The sequence below is a fragment of the Oncorhynchus tshawytscha genome, linkage group LG04 (genome assembly GCF_018296145.1).
Source record: "Oncorhynchus tshawytscha isolate Ot180627B linkage group LG04, Otsh_v2.0, whole genome shotgun sequence".
NCBI classification, from domain to species: Eukaryota; Metazoa; Chordata; class Actinopteri; order Salmoniformes; family Salmonidae; genus Oncorhynchus; species Oncorhynchus tshawytscha.
The window spans coordinates 62,573,406-62,593,332 of record NC_056432.1 but is presented as its reverse complement, the minus strand read 5'-3'; the positions used below and the strand labels follow the sequence as shown (position 1 = coordinate 62,593,332).

The window sequence follows — 19,927 nt, the reverse complement described above, 5'->3', positions numbered from 1 at the left end:
TTGAATATCTCACTGAACGTGAGATTTGTTTGAAGAGTTCACTGTGTGGTTCTGCATTATTTTATGAATTTAGAGCAATACAACTGTGGCAAAATTTGAGTTGATGAATATGGTTTTCCACGAGGTTTGTGCATATCAGTTCGCAACCTTTGGAAAATCAATTCCATTTTGAATTTGAGAACGCAAAAAAAATATTTTCCTGATTTAAATGTTGGCGAAGGAAGCTCTGATGAAAGTGGGTTTACATGTATATTTAATGGCACGCCTCCCCTGGCCCGGCATGAATGTGGATGTTAATGAGGACTGGCATGTTGAAAACGGAATGTGCCACTCCTCTCCTCCCCGGGTACACACAACAGTCAGAATAGAAAGGCTTCGACAGAAACAAGCCCTGATTCTAGACTGCTGTCTGCTTCTACTGATATCACTGTGAGAAACTGACAAGATGTAATTTCTCCAATTTTCTCCCTGTGTGTATAGTATGTGTGTGTGGGTGCTCGCAAAATGTTTTTGATACATTATTGCACAAAACCATAAGAGTATACAGATGTAGGATATTATTTTGAAAATAATCCTGCAACAACAGGAAATGTGAATTATTATGAGGATCATTTTTCATTAGGGCAAATCAAGTCTGACATTTTAAAGTGGAAATGTGACACTGCAGAAGACTTTTTAAACCTCGAATACACTACAAGTTCCTGCTGCTCAACAACAAAAGAGTGATCAAAGATTCTACATCTGTATGTGATCATTAATAGAATGTGTAATCCGCATCCATTAAAAAAGTGAACATAATGATTCACTTCTGTATGTTGAGAGAGCTATAACCTTAAAGGCATGAGCATAAGGGGAAAGACACGCATTCATTTTGATTACATGACATTTGCCTTGTGTCACATGGGACAGACGCACATACAGAACAGCTGGTGGCAGTTTACATGGAAAGGGCACACAACATTGTACCATTGGAAAAAAACACTGCAACACATTCATATAGCATCAGTACTTTTACTGGCATATATTATAAATATTTTGAATATTTACACTTAGAAAATAGTATATTATTTCCATATATATATATATATATTCCAACATGTTGGCAATTCCCCAAAACTGTACAGCTTAATCGCATAATAAACTTATCCTACAAACCTGAGACACTAGAAGAAAAGAAAACAGCAGAGAACTTTTCATAATGCTTGCTACACGGTAGCAGTTATTTACCAAGTACAACAATGAACATATAGAACCCAGTACAACCTTCAAGTCAACAGAAAACCAACTACACTCTTAACAAAATATGTTTCATAACATTGTAGTATCTCATAATGCACAATATCAACCATCTATGGCTGATCCATAGGAGAAAGAAAATGTTTAACATTTATCATGTGATGTCAACTGTAGAAGAAAAGACATCATGGTCCTCCAATGCCTGTCATTAACCATACACCATTCTCCTTTATCCACAACAGAAAGTCCATAGGAGCAACAGAATAAGCACCCCACCCAGTCCAGTGTGCTACAGTATATCCAGTGTTCTCCCAGAGGGGCCCATCATAGGGCACTGCCAGGCAGTGTGTTGGTGATGGACCATTTCTGTCCCGTGCATTTCTGAAGGGCCAGCTGGTACCCGAACTCGTTGTCATGGCTGGCCACCAGCTCAAGGCATCGCTTTGATTTCCTGTTCTGAACGGAACCTCCCTGAAAGGAAAAACAAGTAGATCAAATTACAGTGGGATGCGACAGCATCATTGGTGTGCATGTCATTGATTGCTGTGTCACCTTAACCCCCACAGTGCTATGAATTAATGGATGGGGTTGATGTGTATAGCTTAACAAGCACCCGCAGCTCTGTTTTGTACAGATTTCCCTTTGACGCCAGCACTGGGGCCTTCCCAGATAGAGTGTTCTAGCTTCATGAGCATGCTGATGCTATCTACCATTATACTCAGTAGCACTCAGTAGGAATGACAAGATTATGTGATAACAGAAGACAGCATTAGATGAGAAGAAAACATTTTCACACGTCACCTGAGAAAAAAAACCTTACACTTGGTCACTCAATCTTTGTCACCTAAGGAATCGTGTGCGTCGAAGTGTCTCTCCATCTCATCTCTCTTTGCCATCTGTTAGAGCGGAGAGTCTCTCACATGTATTGGAGGCCTTAAAGCTTTGGGTTGGACTCAACTGTTGGGACCAGTGCGATGGGAGTAACTGTACAGATCAGATAAATTCCCTATCTATGTGTAACTTCAGGGCCAGAAAATCTCCCGTCACATCTCAGTCTGGAAGAAGGATGACTCAAACTGGAAAGGCAACCGTTTTAAAATGGGCTTTCGTTTTGGTTCAAGATTATATGCTCTAATAAGAAAGAGGCTAGGGCATGTTAAGGTTCAGAAATTCAGACCAATACACATCCTTAAGATTTGCACTTACCAATTAATAGTTAAGAGGACATTTTATGAGGGATTAATATTTATACGCAGAGTCAACAACCACCTCTAAGCAATCTCATTGTCAACTTGTCATGAATGTTTTGTTGCACATACAGCACACTGAGGATTTGGTCAGGTTAATTTGAAAGTGAATTAATCAAAATGACAGAGTCTAGTTGATGTCACTCTGATTCAGGATATGATAGGTTTTCATTATAATAGAATACTGTCTGTTTAGTTAAGAGTGCTTGTCAGGTCTTGCATGCCTAAAAGCTATGGAATGAAACAATTATCTGCTTGAGTGCATTCTGTCAAATACATGGGGGACGGATACAGTTTACATATTCACTAATAGTCTTTCATCAGTAATCAACATCTCCACGTGTAGTACTGGTTGTCAGATGTACAGTAGCATGAAATATAACATGGTGGATTCCATATGTTCAACCAAATTAAAAAAACATTAGATACACCTCATTGGCCACATGGTGCATATAGCCTGGAATGAGTCCAAGGAAAACAACATTACCTGCAAATAAGATATGACAAAGAAAACAAATTGAGCTACACAATGCAGTAGAACCAAAAAGTCCCATATGAAAAAAGTTGTACATGTACATTTTTCTTATCATTGCTGCTGTATTTATTTCAGCTCATCAATTGTTAAGACTGTGTTTAGACATCTGAAGTTGTTTCAAAATATAAAACAATAATAAATTCATTTTTCATTCTGTCATTATCATACTTTGCCAGAGGCACTTCCTGAAATATTTACGAGGTGTCTACCAAACTGCTAAAACACGCATTTATATACAGAAAATATTCATAATTTAATCCTGATTCTACTCATATTTGCAAGATTACCATCTTGCAGCAGGAAGCCTGCCAAGTTACCCCAGGTCTTCGGCATAATGTTCTTGACCTGATGTTTTGGCTATACTTGGCTAAATAGCAAATATTTTCTGAGGCAGTTGAATTCCAGTGAGTCACTGAACACTTCAGAACAATTTCACACAGCAACAAATATCAGCATTTCTCAGCCTTTCTCTATCTGGGAAGTCAACATCAAAAGATTTTAAACACCAATAACCATTATAACCTTAAGGGTGCGTAAAAAGCCTGCGTTCTCTCCAAGAGAGGCTGCATTACAATACGAGGCCTGAGGTTGAATTCTGTACTGGCAGAGGACCAGTCCTATTTGCTCCCTGTGCTTGATCCCGTGGGCTGCTGCAAAACCAACATATTGATTTGCTATAGAGAGTGAACCAGCGAGTCAAAATGATAATGGTCCTGGGTTCACAAGCAGGGGTGAAAGGTTAACCAACTCTCCTGTGTTCTTTCATCTAATTGATTATTTTTGAGTGAACAGTTTGGGAGTCTGTGAGCATGCGTTTGTGTGTTGCATAAGGAGGACGTATTTACAGTGGGTAGGCCAACATGAGAGGCAGAATATACACCATGTAGTAGAAAAGCACAAAGGATAGTAGAAAACAGAAGCACTTGTCATCGAGTCAGTGAAAGCACTGAGGATGAACAGAAAGCTAATTAGATGTGTTTAATCAGCGTGTTAAGACTGTCTCCCAAGCAGGGCTCTTTACACCTAAACACTCTGTGTCTCCATTCTTTTCTTCTGCTTCCCAAGATACATCACAATTATTTCACTTGTTGAATTTCCACTATAAGGCTCTAAAGCGAAGAGAAGTCACACAATTGTCAGGCACATTCAACCACAGAGAGAGGCATTGATTGCTGCTCTTCTCCATCTCGTAGAATTTAAGTGTGGTAACGCTTAAGCTAGAATGGGAACATTCCTCCTCGCTACAGCACCGTACAACCCTATGCTTGAGTTGTATCGATGCATCCTACTTCCTTTCGAGGTAAAACACATTTCACACTATGTCTAGCAGAAATGTGATCAATAATGCATGGTGTCTGACTCCATTCCTTCTTGAATTATACAATGCTAAACCAAGAAACCACCTACAGAAGAGTCATGTAGATAAATGCTTTGTCTCACGTGTCACATAAGTCATTTTACATCGCAGAGCTACCTATACTTCAGTGAAACCAGGTCGGTACATTCTAACTAAGAATTTGACACAGTTCCATCAACAATGATCGCTCCAACATAATCAAAGAAAAATTACATTAAGATGTAAAACTGTGCTTAGCAGCATTTCAATGAAAACCTTTGAACGGAACATACAACAGGATTTCCTTCTCAGTGAGTTCACAAGATATCACATTAATGTCAAAACTATAGAAGCAAATAGGTTGAATCCAATATTGACAATACCTTGACTTTTAGGCGTTTTAGTGCTAGAGATTCAACCAATCCAGGCATTTGACATACAGTACATACTACTGTATAGTATGTTTTCAATGTCTCACTCCTTATAATGTTTTGGGGGGATAAGGTACAGAACCTACAAGTTTGTAACTTGTGCGGGCATCCACCCAAAATAAATAAGTGATCCACCAATGGAGAAAAAAAACATCTTTATCTGTAAACACAATTCCCAGAAGTTGAATTCAAGGTTAGCACCCCACTATTGAGTGGATATTTTGAGTGCATACATTATGACGACACTGAACATGATCAGAACGGTTTTAATTGCACCTTCAGTACTCTTCAGGCCATGTTGATGTGGCCCTCATTACAGGCCACTGTGCTCAGTGAGCCAGTCCAATAATGAAGACAGAGAGAGTCATTATGATGTATTTACTGTTCACGTCTAAATGGTTTGGAGGAATGTGGAGAGGTCTATGGACCGTAAAACTCTGTTATATCTGTGACACTCCTTAATGAGACCAAACCAACCACACTGAGCACAGAGCCATGGACTTCTGTGAATATTACACCCTAAAATGTACCCAAGATATCTACCTCCACTTGTGCCACATTTACTAATGATCCAACTCCCTTGCAACAAAGTATTAATTTAGATCATTGACCTGCCATTTTTGATCACTTGCTGGTCTATATTCAGTGAGCAGTCTGAGTGTGTTGGTCAGGTCTGTATGGTTTCTTACCTGAGTAAATAGCCAGTGGAGCTTCATGCGCTTGGCTGTGGCGTAGCTACACTCGATGAGGCGCGGTCGGCTGTTCACATCCACCAGGCACTTGTTGTCATCGTCATCGATGGTGGGACTGAGCACCCCTACATGTAACTGCTGAGTGCTGGTGTAGTACACATTCTGGAATGACAGAAGAGGCAGCACATACATAAGCAACAGAGCTGGAAGGCATTCAAGCATTTCACAAAATGTTGATTTGTTTTAGGCTTTTCACTAGGACTTACATCACCCATATGGCATGTCTATTCATGTAGCTAACCTCACTGGACTGGAGCACAGGGCAGGAAATCGCAGTGTGGGAAATGGCTTATTGTTTATGGAGAGGAGCGCTCTCCATCAACAGTTCAAATCGACCAGCTAGCCCAAACACTTCTAATTACACTCTCTGATGCGGTCTTCCAGACCGTATTTTCCAAGGGCACTTGAGTGCCCATATTTAGCCAACAGGCTGTAAAACACCAGTGGCAGGAAAAAGCATCTGTTTGAACTGAGCGGAGCAGCAGAGTTAGTTGTGTGTGCTACAGATGGCAGCTACATCTGTGCTCTGACTCCATCGCAGTGCATATGAGGGATGAGGACGCTTGTCTGCACATGTGGGTTAGCTAGACATGTTGGGTAGCTAGAACCCTGGGAGAGGCGGGGGAATGTAACAGCTGGAGGGGAGGGAGGACATCACAGCTGGATAGGGGTGGGGATGAAGGTGGTAGGTAGCACAGGGTTACATTAAGAGGGGTTTACAGTTGTCATAAACACACTGTATGCTTGAAAACTATCCCATCAATCTTACAGGTAGAATACAACTTTGCTGCCAAAGTTTTCGTATTTATTTTTTGGTAATACCAATTACCCCACCACCGACATTCTTTAAAAAAAAGCATACTCGGTCGTAGAATAAAAATTAAAGTGTTACCTCTTCCTAAGTCCGAGGGTGGTTTAAACCTTCCGGACTCGGGATTGTATCAACCTGCCACCCAAGGCTTGTACTTGCCACATATAGTTAAATGCACTAAAGAGGAACAAAGTGTACATATTGAAGATGCACATGCTCACCCCCAGAATCTTTTCACATGTCTATTTTCCAAGGATAAAGCTAAGAACATGAACAACTTCATAGTTAAGAGCACTATAATGATATGGAAGAAAATTAAACATTCTACAAGAACCAATATCACTCTAGAAACACAACCTTATAGAACAATCCTTGTATAGCTTTTCAGAATTCATCGAAAAATAGGCCCACATGGAAAACTAAAGGCAGAGAAACCGTAAATGACTTGGTAACAGGAAATACATTTATTTACATGACAGAATTCAAAAATAATTTTGCACTGACAAATGTAGATAGTTTCAAATAATTCACCACTTTGTCTACATTTTGATGCAAAACAGATCTTCGTCAGGTCAAACAGATTGAGTGCTGACAACCCTATCATCCAATACATTTGCATACGCAGGATCTGTAGTACACAGAGTGACTATGATAAATAAGCAGACTGTCTGGATGAGCTTTTCAGACAGCAGGGTTACCCAGAAGAATGGCTGCATGGCGCAAGGGATTATTAAAAAAAAGGACCCAGAATGACCCAGAATCCTCACACCCAAACCACCCTGCCCGCCTTGACCAACGAGTTCAGAGTTTCCTTCAATACTCCCCACTTGGCAAACAGTTTGACCATATCATTAAAAAAAAACACTGGCACATCTTCAGCCCTGATTCGCAACTGGAAAATACGCTTTTTAGAACCCCCGCAGGTAGTCTTTCGACCCCTCCTCAACATCAGTCAAATGGTGGTGACGTCTGATCTTCCACCGGTGCCACGTAGCACCTTCCTAGACAATGTGCTGGATGGTAATTACAGATGTGGCCGATGTACCCAGTGTAACTTTACGAACAATGCAATGTTCAATCACATATCATGGCCAAGGCCATTAAGATTAAGGGCAACATTATGTGTTCCACCAAAAATTTGAAACAGGGATAGCAGAACACAATAGTAATATCAGGACTCTTGATCAGAGAAACACTGTGGCTGTGGATTTCATGGAGTGCTCTCTGAGATACATTGGTATCGAACATGTTAAAACTCTTAGGGGGGGGGAGGGGGGATTGTGATAATCTATTACTATGAAGAGAATTGTATTGGATTCACTATTTGTCGGCCATGTCTCCTAAAGGTCTGAACCAAGAGTTATGTATTAGACCATTACTTACATGAATATGTCACATTGATTTGTTCTGGCATATTGGTCTCAACTTGGTCATTTTGTACATAGATTTTCTTGTAACTACTGATATTAAATTATTAGAGGTACACAAGTTGTTTTAGAAATAGGTCACTAATTATATCTATGGCCACTGCTCGTTCCACGTGTAATGGTTAAATGCGCTGGTAACAGTTTCCAATGTAATCTCATTACTGTTGCCTAGGTTTGAACTTGGACCCTTTTGTATGTATATAATACTTTATGTACAGTACCTATGTGATTAATTGTGATGACTGCGCAAAAGTGAATTTAAAATGGTTTCCACACCAACCATGCATCATGTGCGTAACGGTCATGTGAGGTGAAATGTGTATATTTTTGGATGTGAGCACTCAGTCTGTTTGACCTGACGAAGATCAGTTTCGGATCGAAACTGTCTAAGCGGTGAATTGGGAGCAGAAACAGTGTGCGGGCCTTCAGGTTTTTTACTGGACGATTACTTTATCATCACTCATCTTGAAAAAATGTATACTATAAACGTGGAAGTCAATCAATCAATCTGCCATCTTTGACACAATGGAAAAAAATAAACTTTTATTATTGAAATAGCATGGGTGACCAAGAAAAAACTAATTGGTACAATTTAAGGCCATTTGGCAAACAATAATGCAGGTACTAGGGATGGAGGTATGGGCATGTGGATCTCGATAGAAAAGATGGCGCCATTGTTTGTGTGCGCCTGTAAGTTGATGATCGTATGTATAAGTTCGTTAAAAAAAAAGTTTTTAAAAAGGGAAAATAACAAAAAAATGAAAACTATCATTCAGTCCCTCACCATCAGTGGGAGGTAAAGCAGGAAGAAAACGGCATCAGTAGTGGTGTGAAATGAAACCGGATTCTAAAAGGAGTAACAGCACTGTAACCCGACAACTATTCAGAGACATCTGAACAGATTTCTAACATTAATGAGTTCTTAAATTAGCCTGCTCTCGGGATGTGAGATTTGGTGTCATGTTTTCTCTGAAGTTATTTGTTAAGAAAAGTGTGCAAGGCATCTTGGGAAAGATCAGCTCTGACTGTCTTTCTTGTAAGAGATCACAGGAGATTCCCCCAGAGCTTTAATTTGCAAACCAGCGTAAACATCAATACAGGTGCAATGAGTGTGAACGGTTTACCATGGAGATGTTTGAATAGGCAAGGATGATAATGGATGCAACTTTTAGGCTTCACTTTCAAGGATTAGACCACTTTTTACTACACATCTGGCTAAAAGATTACTGTAGTTCTGTTGGCATAACTTTTATAGATAACGTTGACACCTTTTGGAAACAGAATATACTGTCCATCCAAATCATCTTGGTGCTTGGACCCTGTCCTCCCATTTCAAGGCTGCGTTGAGACAATGATTTATCAGTGACCCAAGCCCTGCTTAAATAATCCCTACCATTGTGTTGCTGAGATGTCGTAGTGCTGCTGCAAATGTACAGTTTCCCAAGAGAGTTATCAGTCATAATGTAAGTAACCTAATTTGTTCCTCTAACTCCCCTGAATGCCTCCGTCAATCGGACAGCAATTGTCAGCAGTAATCATGCGCTTATGAAAACGGAGTTATACTGTTAGCACTGATACGGTTTGCTCTAGTAGGAAGCCCACTGTGAGTAGTTCACCTGCACTCTCAGCTCAAATATAAATATCACTGTCATGTCTACCTCTGATAAACCTCCCAGTAAAGCAATAAAAACAATAACACAACACAGAAAAGCATTGAATAACCCACATTACCATACTGTACTACGTAGCTAATTCCTTTGATGATACAGTGGTAGCAATACTTGGCTATAAAATATACATTAGAGGCAGGAATACCAATGGGGGAGGTGTTGCTGTTTATATTTAGAGTCATGTTCCTTTAAAACTTAGAGAGAATCTCATTTCAAATGCTGTTGAAGTAATATGGCTACAGGTTCACTTGCCTCACCTAATGCCTATTCTAGTGGGAAGTTACCATAGATCACAAACGGTCAGTATCTGGATAATGTGTGAGATATCAGAGATATATTTTTTGGGTGACCTAAATACTGACTTTCATCAAGCAGTCCACTCAAAAAAAAAGCTTCAAAACGGTAACCAGTGCCTGCAACCTGGTTCAGGCTGTCAGTCAACCTACCAGGGTATTTACAGAAATCTGCTCTAAACTGGATGTAGTGATCATAGTAGCCCTATCTAAGAACACCAAAATGTGGGCATAATATAGTGTTTAAGAGATCATACAAGAGGTTTTGTACTGATCTTATGTTGAAGATGTAAATAATATTCACTGGTCGGTGTCTTTTAATGAGGACCAACCAGACACTGAACTTTAATAATTTATGAAATTGTTTATTCCAGTTACTAATAAGCATGCACCCATTAAGAAATGACTGTAAAAACTGCTAAATACCCATAAATTGATGAGGAATTTAAAAATGGTATGGTTGACAGGGAAGAGACATAAGCAATTGCCAAATTGGCAAACGTACTGTAAATTGAGAAATCGTGTGACTAAAATGAACAAACTGTACCATGAAATAAAGATAAAAGGATGATAGTAAAAAAGCTTTGGAGCACCTTAAATACAATTTTGGGCAAAAAGGCAAACCATTCATTGAATCAGACGGCCCAATCATCACAAAAACCCACTGATATTGCCAACCACTTCAATTATTTTTTTCACTGGCAAGATCAGCAAAATTAGGCATGTCATGCCAACAAACTCTAATCCTACACATCCATGCATAACTGACCAATGTATGAAAGACTTTTAGAGAATGGCGTTGGAGGGGATGGCTGCTGTTTTACAGGCCATTAACCAACTGTGCTATTTTGTTTGTTTTTTCACATTGTTTGAAACTTTCATACATAATGTTGCTGCTACCATCTCTTATGACCAAAAAGAGCTTCAGATAAGAACAGTGATTACACAAACTGGACGAAGATTTTTTCTTTAATGAATCCGAAGTGAAGGATACACTTTCTCCGAGACCAGGCCCAAATCCCAGTAATTTGCGTGAAGAAAAGACGGAGGTACAAGGGGCGGTAATCGGGGTGCCTTATGAGAATGTGTTGGTGAGTGGATAACCCACCTCTACCATCTGTTCTATTGGCCAAAGTGCAATCACTGGAGAATAAATTGGATGAGCTCCGTTCGAGACTATCCTACCAACGGGACATTAAAAACTGCAATATCTCATGTTTCACAGAGTCGAGGCTGAACGACAACAGGGATAATATACAGTTGGCTGGGTTCTGTGCATCGACAGGACAGAACAACTACGTCCGGTAAGACGAGGGTTGGTGGTGTGTGTCTACTTGTCAATAACAGCTAGTGCACTATGTTTAATATTATGGAAGTCTCGAGGTATTGCTCGCCTGAGGTAGGGTACCTCATGATAAGCTGTACTATCTACCAAGAGAGTTTATCGATATTTTTCGTAGCCGTCTATTTACCACCACAAACTGATGCTGGTACTAAGACCGCACTCAAAGAGCTGTATAAGGCCATAAGCAAACAAGAAAATGCTCATTCAGAAGTGGCACTCCTAGTGGCTGGGGACTTAAATGCAGGCTAACTTAAATCCGTTTTACCTAATTTGTAGAGGATTTTACTCCACACACACAAAACTCTCCCACACCCTTCATTTGTTAAATCTGACCATAATTCTATCCTCCTGATTCCTGCTTACAAACAAAAACTAAAGCAGGAAGTACCAGTGACTTGCTCAATACAAAAGTGGATGCCACACTACAGGACTGTTTTGCTAGCACAGACTGGAATAAGTTCTGGGATTCATCCAATAGCATTGAGGAGTATACCACCTCAGTCAACAGCTTCATCAATAAGTGTATCGATGACGTCATTCCCAGTGACCGTACATACAGTTGAAGTCGGAAGTTTACATACACCTTAGCCAAATCCATTTAAACTCAGTTTTTCAGAATTCCAGACATTTAATCCTAGTAAAATGTCCCTGTCTTAGGTCAGTCAGGACCAACACTTTATTTTAAGAATGTGAAATGTCAGAAATAGTATAGAGAACTATTTCTTTATTTCATCACATTCCCAGTGGGTCAGAAGTTTACATACACTCAATCAGTTGCATTGCCTTTAAATTGTTTAACTTAGGTCAAACGTTTCGGGTAGTCATCCACAAGATTCCCACAATAAGTTGGATGAATTTTGGCCCATTCCTCCTGACAGAGCTGGTGTAACAGTCAGGTTTGTAGGCTTTCTTGCTCGCACACGCTTTTTCAGTTCTGTCCACAAATATTCTATAGGATCGAGGTCAGGGCTTTGTTATGGCCACTCCAATAGCTTAACTTTGATAATCTTCAGCCATTTTGCCACAACTTTGCTAGTATAATTGGGGTCATTATCCATTTGGAAGACCCATTCGCGACCAAGTTTTAACTTCCTGACTGATGTCTTGAGATGTTGCTTCAATATATCTCATAATTTCCCTTCCTCGTGATGCCATCTATTTTGTGAAGTGCACCAGTCCCTCCTGCAGCAAAGAATCCCCACAACATGATGCTGCCACCCCCGTGCTTCACGGTTGGGATGGTGTTCTTCGGCTTGCAAGCATCCCCCTTTTCCCGCCAAACATAACAATGGTCATTATGGCCAAAATGTTCTATTATTTTTGTTTCATCAGACCAGAAAAAAAGTGTGATCTTTGTCCCCATGTGCAGTTGCAAACTGTATTCTGGCTTTTTTTAATGGCGGTTTTGGAGCTGAGGCTTCTTCCTTGCCGAGCGGCCTTTCAGGTTATGTCGATATAGGACTCGTTTTACTGTGGATATAGATACTTTTGTACCTATTTCCTCCAGCATCTTCACAAGGTCCTTTGCTGTTGTTCTGGGATTGATTTGCACTTTTCACACCCAAGTGCGTTCATCTCTAGGAGACAGAACACATCTCCTTCCTGAGCGGTATGATGGCTGCATGGTCCCATGGTGTTATTACTTGTGTACTATTGTTTGTACAGATGAATGTGGTATCTTCAGGCATTTAGAAATTGCTCCCAAGGATGAACCAGACATATGAGGTCTACAATTTTATTTCTGAGGTCTTGGCTGATTTCTTTTGATCTTCCCATTATGTCAAGCAAAGAGGCACGGAGTTTGAAGGTAGGCCTTGAAATACATCCACAAGTATACCTCCAATTGACTCAAATGATGTCAATTACCCTTTTCAGAAGCTTCTAAAGCCATTAAATAATTTTCTGGAATTTTCCAAGCTGTTTAAAAGGCACAGTCAACTCAGTGTATGTAAACTTCTGACCCACTGGAATTGTGATAGTGAATTATAAGTGAAATAATCGGTCTGTAAACAATTGTTGGAAAGATTACTTGTGTCATGCACAAAGTAGACTTGCCTATCCGACTTGGCAAAACTATAGTTTGTTCACAAGACATTTGTGGAGTGGTCTAAAAACTAGTTTTAATGACTCCAACCTAAGTGTAGTGGTGTAATAATGTGCTGTATGATGTACTGTTTTTGTGTGATGCAAATGCTTTAATCTCATTTGGATCCCATTGGCTCATGGCAAAAACTTGACCTTATTCAAACAATTGGTTTTGTTGTAGTTTTGTAACTGACTAAAACGGACAACATTTAAGAAAAGTACACCATGTCTAAAGATTACTTTTAAATATTGCCTGCTCCCTAGTGTTCTCACTACTTAGAAAAAGTACTCGCTACTTCTCTCAAGCCCGTTTTAATGACGGTGCTTGCAGCCACTAGTGCTAGCTAGCTACTGTAGCTGGCTACCAACCGAAACATTAAGCTAGCCAAGACCAACACCACAAACAAACCATACAGCTACAAATAGTGAGTGGAATTAACAAGCAGACTGTACTTAACAAGTTAAATGTCTTACCTGTGATTAAATGTTTTTTTACACACACTGCTACGTGTAGCCTACTTGGACACCGCGTCCCTACATTTCCCACTCTCCCACACCGAATAGCCTGAAGCCACAGGGCTCTTCTCACAGGCTCCATTTCCCTACGTGGGAGAACTACGAACCATAAATTGTGATTTTTGACCTGGCTACATGTACATTGAGCAATACAGCAGCTTTTCAGCATGTTTTGTTATTCATGTATAACAGAAAATAAATAAAAATAGATTACGAAGTTGCCTCTCTTACAATGGGGGGGGGTCAATAGAAAATAACAATAAGGAATTCCCCTCGACCACGTTACGTGAATACCAACTGGGGATCATTAGAAAATACAAATTCTAGTCTGGTTAAGGATCACATAAAAATCTCAAGGCATTGTTCTTAGCCCCTGGCTAGCTAAACCACAGGCTAGTCTGGCCCTGGGCTAATTTAGCATGTGTTCACACAAGCATTTGTTAACCCTGGGCTAAGCTTGAGCCCCGGGCTAAGGATTCACACTTGTATTCCAAAGCCCTGGGCTAACGGACAAACACAACATGCAACCAACATTATATCTATGACACGCGACCAATGTTATAAGCAATAAGACATTTATTAGCACATGATTTCCTCTTGCTTCTTGTCGATCATTTGATTTCCAACAGTGATGGTTTGTATAAACCTTGCTGTCTGCCTGTCTAACCTCGGAAACAATGTTTTAATTTTGAAATTCGATCTTGCCCCTGTAGGTCTACACAGAGAATGCTGTGCACTAACAAAACTTTGATGATCCAGGCCAAATTATGCAACAATATTATTATCATGGATATATCAAATTAAATGTCAATACAAAACATATAAAAAGGCGAAGAAAATTAAGCATATGCTGCCCTTCCAGCTGTAGAGTTTGTAGCTTTAGTTGGCTAAGTGAGAAGACATTAACCAGCCTGCATAGCAACCATTCCTTAGCCATAGCAACCAAATATATATATATTTTTCCCTCAGATGGAAGGTTGAAATAGTATGAATTTACTAAATGATGTGTAGAATGCATTAGAGGCATCATCACAAGAATATGTAAATTAAGTGACCGTGCATCTTTTGTGATTGGACAGTGAGCATTCGAGGAATTGTTCTTGACCCTGTTTCACACTGGCTATTTTGGCTGGCTATTCTGGGGCTAGCCCCGAAAAGTCGATGCTAACCCTGCTCCGGAACAGGACCAGCTACAGTTGGCCTGGGCTAAGGTTGGTGCTAGCCAACTTTAGTATGTGCAAGTATAAACACTCACCCTGGCCTAAAATCTCACCTTCTGCAAACTTGAGAGAAGTCAATTCAGAAACAATAGAACAAAAGCTCTAATAAGAAATTACTGCTGTGCATATTTATGGCAGAAAAATATACAACTAGGTAGCCGTTGTAGAAAGTTATTTGAGTTTCAATTTTTGTTTTAACATTTACATAAGCCATGGTTTCTCAGTTTTCACAACATTATGGAAATTGTTAGAGGTGAGATAGTGCAGAGACAGCAGTTGTGCTGAAATAGGGCTGTATCATTCTGCCAGCCTGACCCAGATAGAAACAGTGTCAGGGGATGCTCTCCATCTCAACAGCACTGTAGCGGCTTCCTGGAATGAACTGCTAATGCCTGCCTGGAGACCGGGAAAGTATACCTTTTATAAACACTTTTGGATTATTTATTTATACTCTCTCTCTCTCAGATTGAATGAAGTTCAGATATAAAGCCCATGGTGGATGTGGGGGCCCTTAGCAGTGTGGTGAATGATAAGTGGAGTCCTGCTGGTCAGCTGGTAGATCACAGGTGCTGCCCTTACTAAGCCATAAAAGAGACCAGACACATGTTTCATACAATAATAGCTCTTTAAAAAAGGGACCAATCGTACTGTAGCAGAGTCGTGGACTGAATTTCACTGATAAGCCTTATGCAAGATAAGAAAGGGTCAAAAAGAGGGATAAAAAAAGGCGGGCTATACACGTGGGAGATTTGACACAGAGACAGATATGATGATGTAGTGATGTGGGCTGAAGAGGGCTCGAGGGGGATCTAACCTGAGGTGTCATCCCATGACAGAGGTACAGGATGGGGATGTTGTCGGTGTCCGGTCCCTGGTCCAGACACAGGTCACTCTTCAGAGAGTTCTTCAGCTGAGGGAGGAAATGATCACAAAGGGAGTCATAATTTGACATGTCACTCAATCGGCTAGTTCAGGGAGAGGTTAGCTGTGTGACAGAGAATCGATGAGACCTTGAAACGATTAAAATATTCCTGCCATCACAGCTCCCTATTCAATCAAACCAGAGAGCAGGTTTCTGGTATAACTTCAAAACAACACATGGAGGGAACTATTTTCTGTTCTTTGCAGAACAACATGACATAGAACATAAATGGAACTTGTAATCCAAACATGAAGCCTGGTGTTTACACAGTTATTTCAATATGTAGCAGTATTTATTTTACAGATACAGTCAACAGGTTTTTGTGAGGAGAGGGGAGGTACTCTGGAGGCAGGGATTGGTGGCTGGGCGGATTAAGATGCGTTTGCCTTGCTCTCCGTGAGGACAGGATTAGGTACGGATATGACATTACAAGGACACAGTCAGAGACTGTGCCTGTCAACTCCCCACTGGCACAGGATATGTCTCATTCTGTCAGCTGATCATTAAAATGCCAGGCAGCACCTGGGATAATCGTCAGGGACTGAACATGATGGAATAAAGTCTGACAGACAACATCTAACCATTCCACTCAGGTTCCATGAAATGAAAAAACTATAACGTGCAAGGTTCATGCATGAGTGAATAAAACCTGAGGCTGCTTGTCAGTGTGGGGTGTAGCATGACCTTTGACCTCAAATGCTGTGCTAAACAAAGTCTGCATTCTAGATAATGAATTCTGACAAAAATGATTGACAAGTTCATAAAATGCACCTAGCAAATGCAGAGTAATGAGGACATTCTATTTTTGAACCCACTTACTACTTGAATAAATTTTAATAAGGCTGACCTATTTTCCTCTCTGTGTCTTACTACCTTTCATAATAATATGGAAATACAGAGAAAGAAACCAACCATGAAATGAAGACCGTACTCCAATGAGACTGCTTTTTGGGTGTGTCACTGTAGATTCAGGCATATTGCACTAATGCACTGTGACCCCACAGAAATAAAGCGGTTTGTGTTGAACATGAATTGCTAATATAAATACTGCCAGCGTGCCCTCATGGCCAGAATACAAATTCAGAAACATTTGTCTAGCATTGCTGAGAATTCCACACAGGCAGATCTCTGTGAGAGGAGGTGACATAAAACAAGCTCTGCTCACCAGCCCCACCACTGCACAACAATATGTGCATACTCAATGGTATAACCTTTGGGTGGTGGAACATTCTTGATACACACAGGACACCTTTGAGCGTCAAAAATCCAGCAGTGTTGCAGTTCTTGACACAAGCCGGTGAACATGGCACCTACTACCATACACCGTTAAAAGGCACTTAAATATTTTGTCTTGCCCATTCATCCTCTGAATGGCATGCAGACACAATCCATCTCAAGGCTTAAAAATCTTTATTTTACCAGTCTCATCCTGTTCATCTGCACTGATTGAAGTGGATTTAACACGTGACATCAATAAGGGATCATAGCTTTCACCTGGTCAGTCTATGTCATGGAAAGAGCAGGTGTTCTTAATGTTTTGTATACTCAGTGTATGTGCATACTATACAATGGTTTGTCTCTTACTGTATGCGTGTGTAAACAATAGACTTTACTCTATGTGCATACACAGTGTACAGATTCCTCTGCGTAGACTGGAAAAATAAAGCTTTAGCACTTGGGCAGGTCTGTGTACTGTATAATCTCCAGCAAGTCCTCTGTCTTCTCCCGGAGTCTGAGTTCCTGCACCTTTTCCACATCATGCCCACATTGCCCAAGCTTAAGCGTGCCAACCCTGGCAGTACACACAAAGACTGGAGGCTATGGTAGGCATGTCCACGTGTTTTAGAGCCAAGCTGCCACAGAAATGAATCTCTGTGAAATTAATGTATTCCTAACTGCAGTCATCCAAATCGTAACTCAATGGATTATGATTATTTGTTCAGGCAGGACCGCATGTTTTTTTCTGTGGAGGCTTTACTTGACATTGCAAAAGAATTGAGATGCTGAGGGCATGTTGCTTACCACTCCATATGCAATGGTGTCTGTGTACATCCTCATCTCTGGGTAGATGTTGACCAGGTACCACCGAAACGTCTTACACTGGAGCCTCTTCCTAAGGGCCTTCCTCTCAGAGATATCCCCAATGTCTATTCCTGAGTCCTACACACACAATCACAGCGATAAACAGTTAGACCTTGATTGCTGTAAAGATACAAATTCATAAAGATATCATGCATAGGAAAGATTGTATGTGCCAAGCTCTTAGGTGGAAAGAGGAATCACATTCCCAGTTTCACTGATTTCAGAGAGGCAATGTGACATAACTCCTGTGAGCCTTTCATGTTCCTTGTATATAGAACCGCAGGAGTCAGTGACTGACATCATTTAACATCATCTGCCATTTCCTCAGTCCTCACGCTGCAACAGCCACGCTCTGGCCCAGCCTTCCTTCTGCAGCAAGCTGCCGCTCATGTCCACTCTAACCCAATTATCTTAATTGCTGCCTCACTGACAAACTTAAAAGCTGAAGCAGACCTGATAGATCCAACATCAACTGCAATTGAGGAAACTTGCATCCTTCTGAGATACAATAAACGGACTAACGAGAGTCTAATAGACAAAACAGCAACAGCTGTGACTTGAAATGGAATAGGTTTCTAATACGTTTGGACATAATAAATTCATGAGGCTAATCCCGAGGCCAAATTTCCCTCCAAGCTGGTTGAGTAGAATAGCAGAACTCAGTGTATCGATATCAATTTAGAGATTTGCCTGCTGATGCTCATCTATTTGAAAGGAGTTTTTACATAATTGTGAGTATTGAGTGCAAATAGGAAAACTATAAAGCATCTAATCAACGCAGCCTTTGTTCAAAGAAACACCAGGCATCTCTGCTAATATTTATATATTAGTTGTGTGTGTGTGTGTATGTATGTATGGGATACACACACACACACACACAGTTGAAGTCGGAAGTCTACATACACCTAGGTGGCAGTCATTAAAACCTGTTTTTCAACCACTCCAAATGTCTTGTTAACAAACTATAGTTTTGGCAAGTCGGTTAGGACATCTACTTTGTGCACGACAAGTCATTTTTCCAACAATTGTTTACAGACAGATTATTTCACTTAAAATTCACTGTATCACAATTCCAGTGGGTCAGAAGTTTACATATAGGCACAGTCAATTTACTGTAAGTTAAACAGCTTGGAAAATTCCAGAAAATTATGTCATGGCTTTAGAAGCTTCTGATAGGCTAATTGACATCATTTGAGTCAATTGAAGTTGTACCTGTGAATGCATTTCAAGGCCTACCTTCAAACTCAGTGCCTCTTTGCTTGACATCATGGGAAAATCAAAAAGAAATCAGCGAAGACCTCAGAAAAAAATTGTAGACGTCCACAAGTCTGGTTCATCCTTGGGTGCAATTTCCAAATGCCTGAAGCTACCACGTTCATCTGTACAAACAGTACGCAAGTACAAACACCATGGGACCACACAGCAGTCATACTGCTCAGGAAGGAGATACGTTCTGTCTCCTAGAGAAGAACGTATTTTGGTGCGAAAAGTGCAAATCGATCCCAGAACAGCAGCAAAGGACCTTGTGAAGATGCTGGAGGAAATGGATACAAAAGTATCTATATCCACAGTAAAACGAGTCCTATATCGACATAACCTGAAAGGCCACTCAGCAAGAAAGAAGCTGCTTCAAAACCGCCATAAAAAAGCCAGACTACGGTTTGCAACTGCACATGGGGGCAAATATCGTACTTTTTGGAGAAATGTCCTCTGGTCTGACAAAACAAAAATAATACTGTTTGGACATAATGACCATTGTTGGAGGACAAATGGGGAGGCTTGCAAGCCGAAGAACACCATCCCAACCCTGAAGCAAGGGGGTGGCAGCATCATGTTGTAGAGGTGCTTTTGCTGCAGGACGGACTGGTGCACTTCATAGAATAGATGGCATCATGAGGTAGGGTAAATTATGTGGATATATTGAAGCAACATCTCAAGACATCAGTCAGGAAGTTAAAGCTTGGTCACAAATGGGTCTTTCAAATGGACAATGACCCAAACCATACTTCCAAAGTTGTG

At 40.5% G+C, this 19,927-nt stretch overlaps 1 protein-coding gene across 1 annotated transcript in view; it reads right to left on the bottom strand.

The window, feature by feature from the left end:
• Positions 1–997: 997 nt before the first annotated feature.
• Positions 998–19,927, bottom strand: part of LOC112249148 (polypeptide N-acetylgalactosaminyltransferase 18) — an 82,979-nt gene continuing 64,049 nt past the window's right edge. The window contains exons 8-11 of the mRNA XM_024418825.1: positions 17,849–17,986; positions 15,719–15,814; positions 5,475–5,639; positions 998–1,707 (exon numbers count right to left, since the gene is read on the bottom strand). Coding sequence (XP_024274593.1) covers positions 1,561–1,707; positions 5,475–5,639; positions 15,719–15,814; positions 17,849–17,986 — 546 coding nt within the window. The 3' untranslated portion in view covers positions 998–1,560. The remainder of the gene's footprint in view (positions 1,708–5,474; positions 5,640–15,718; positions 15,815–17,848; positions 17,987–19,927) is intronic.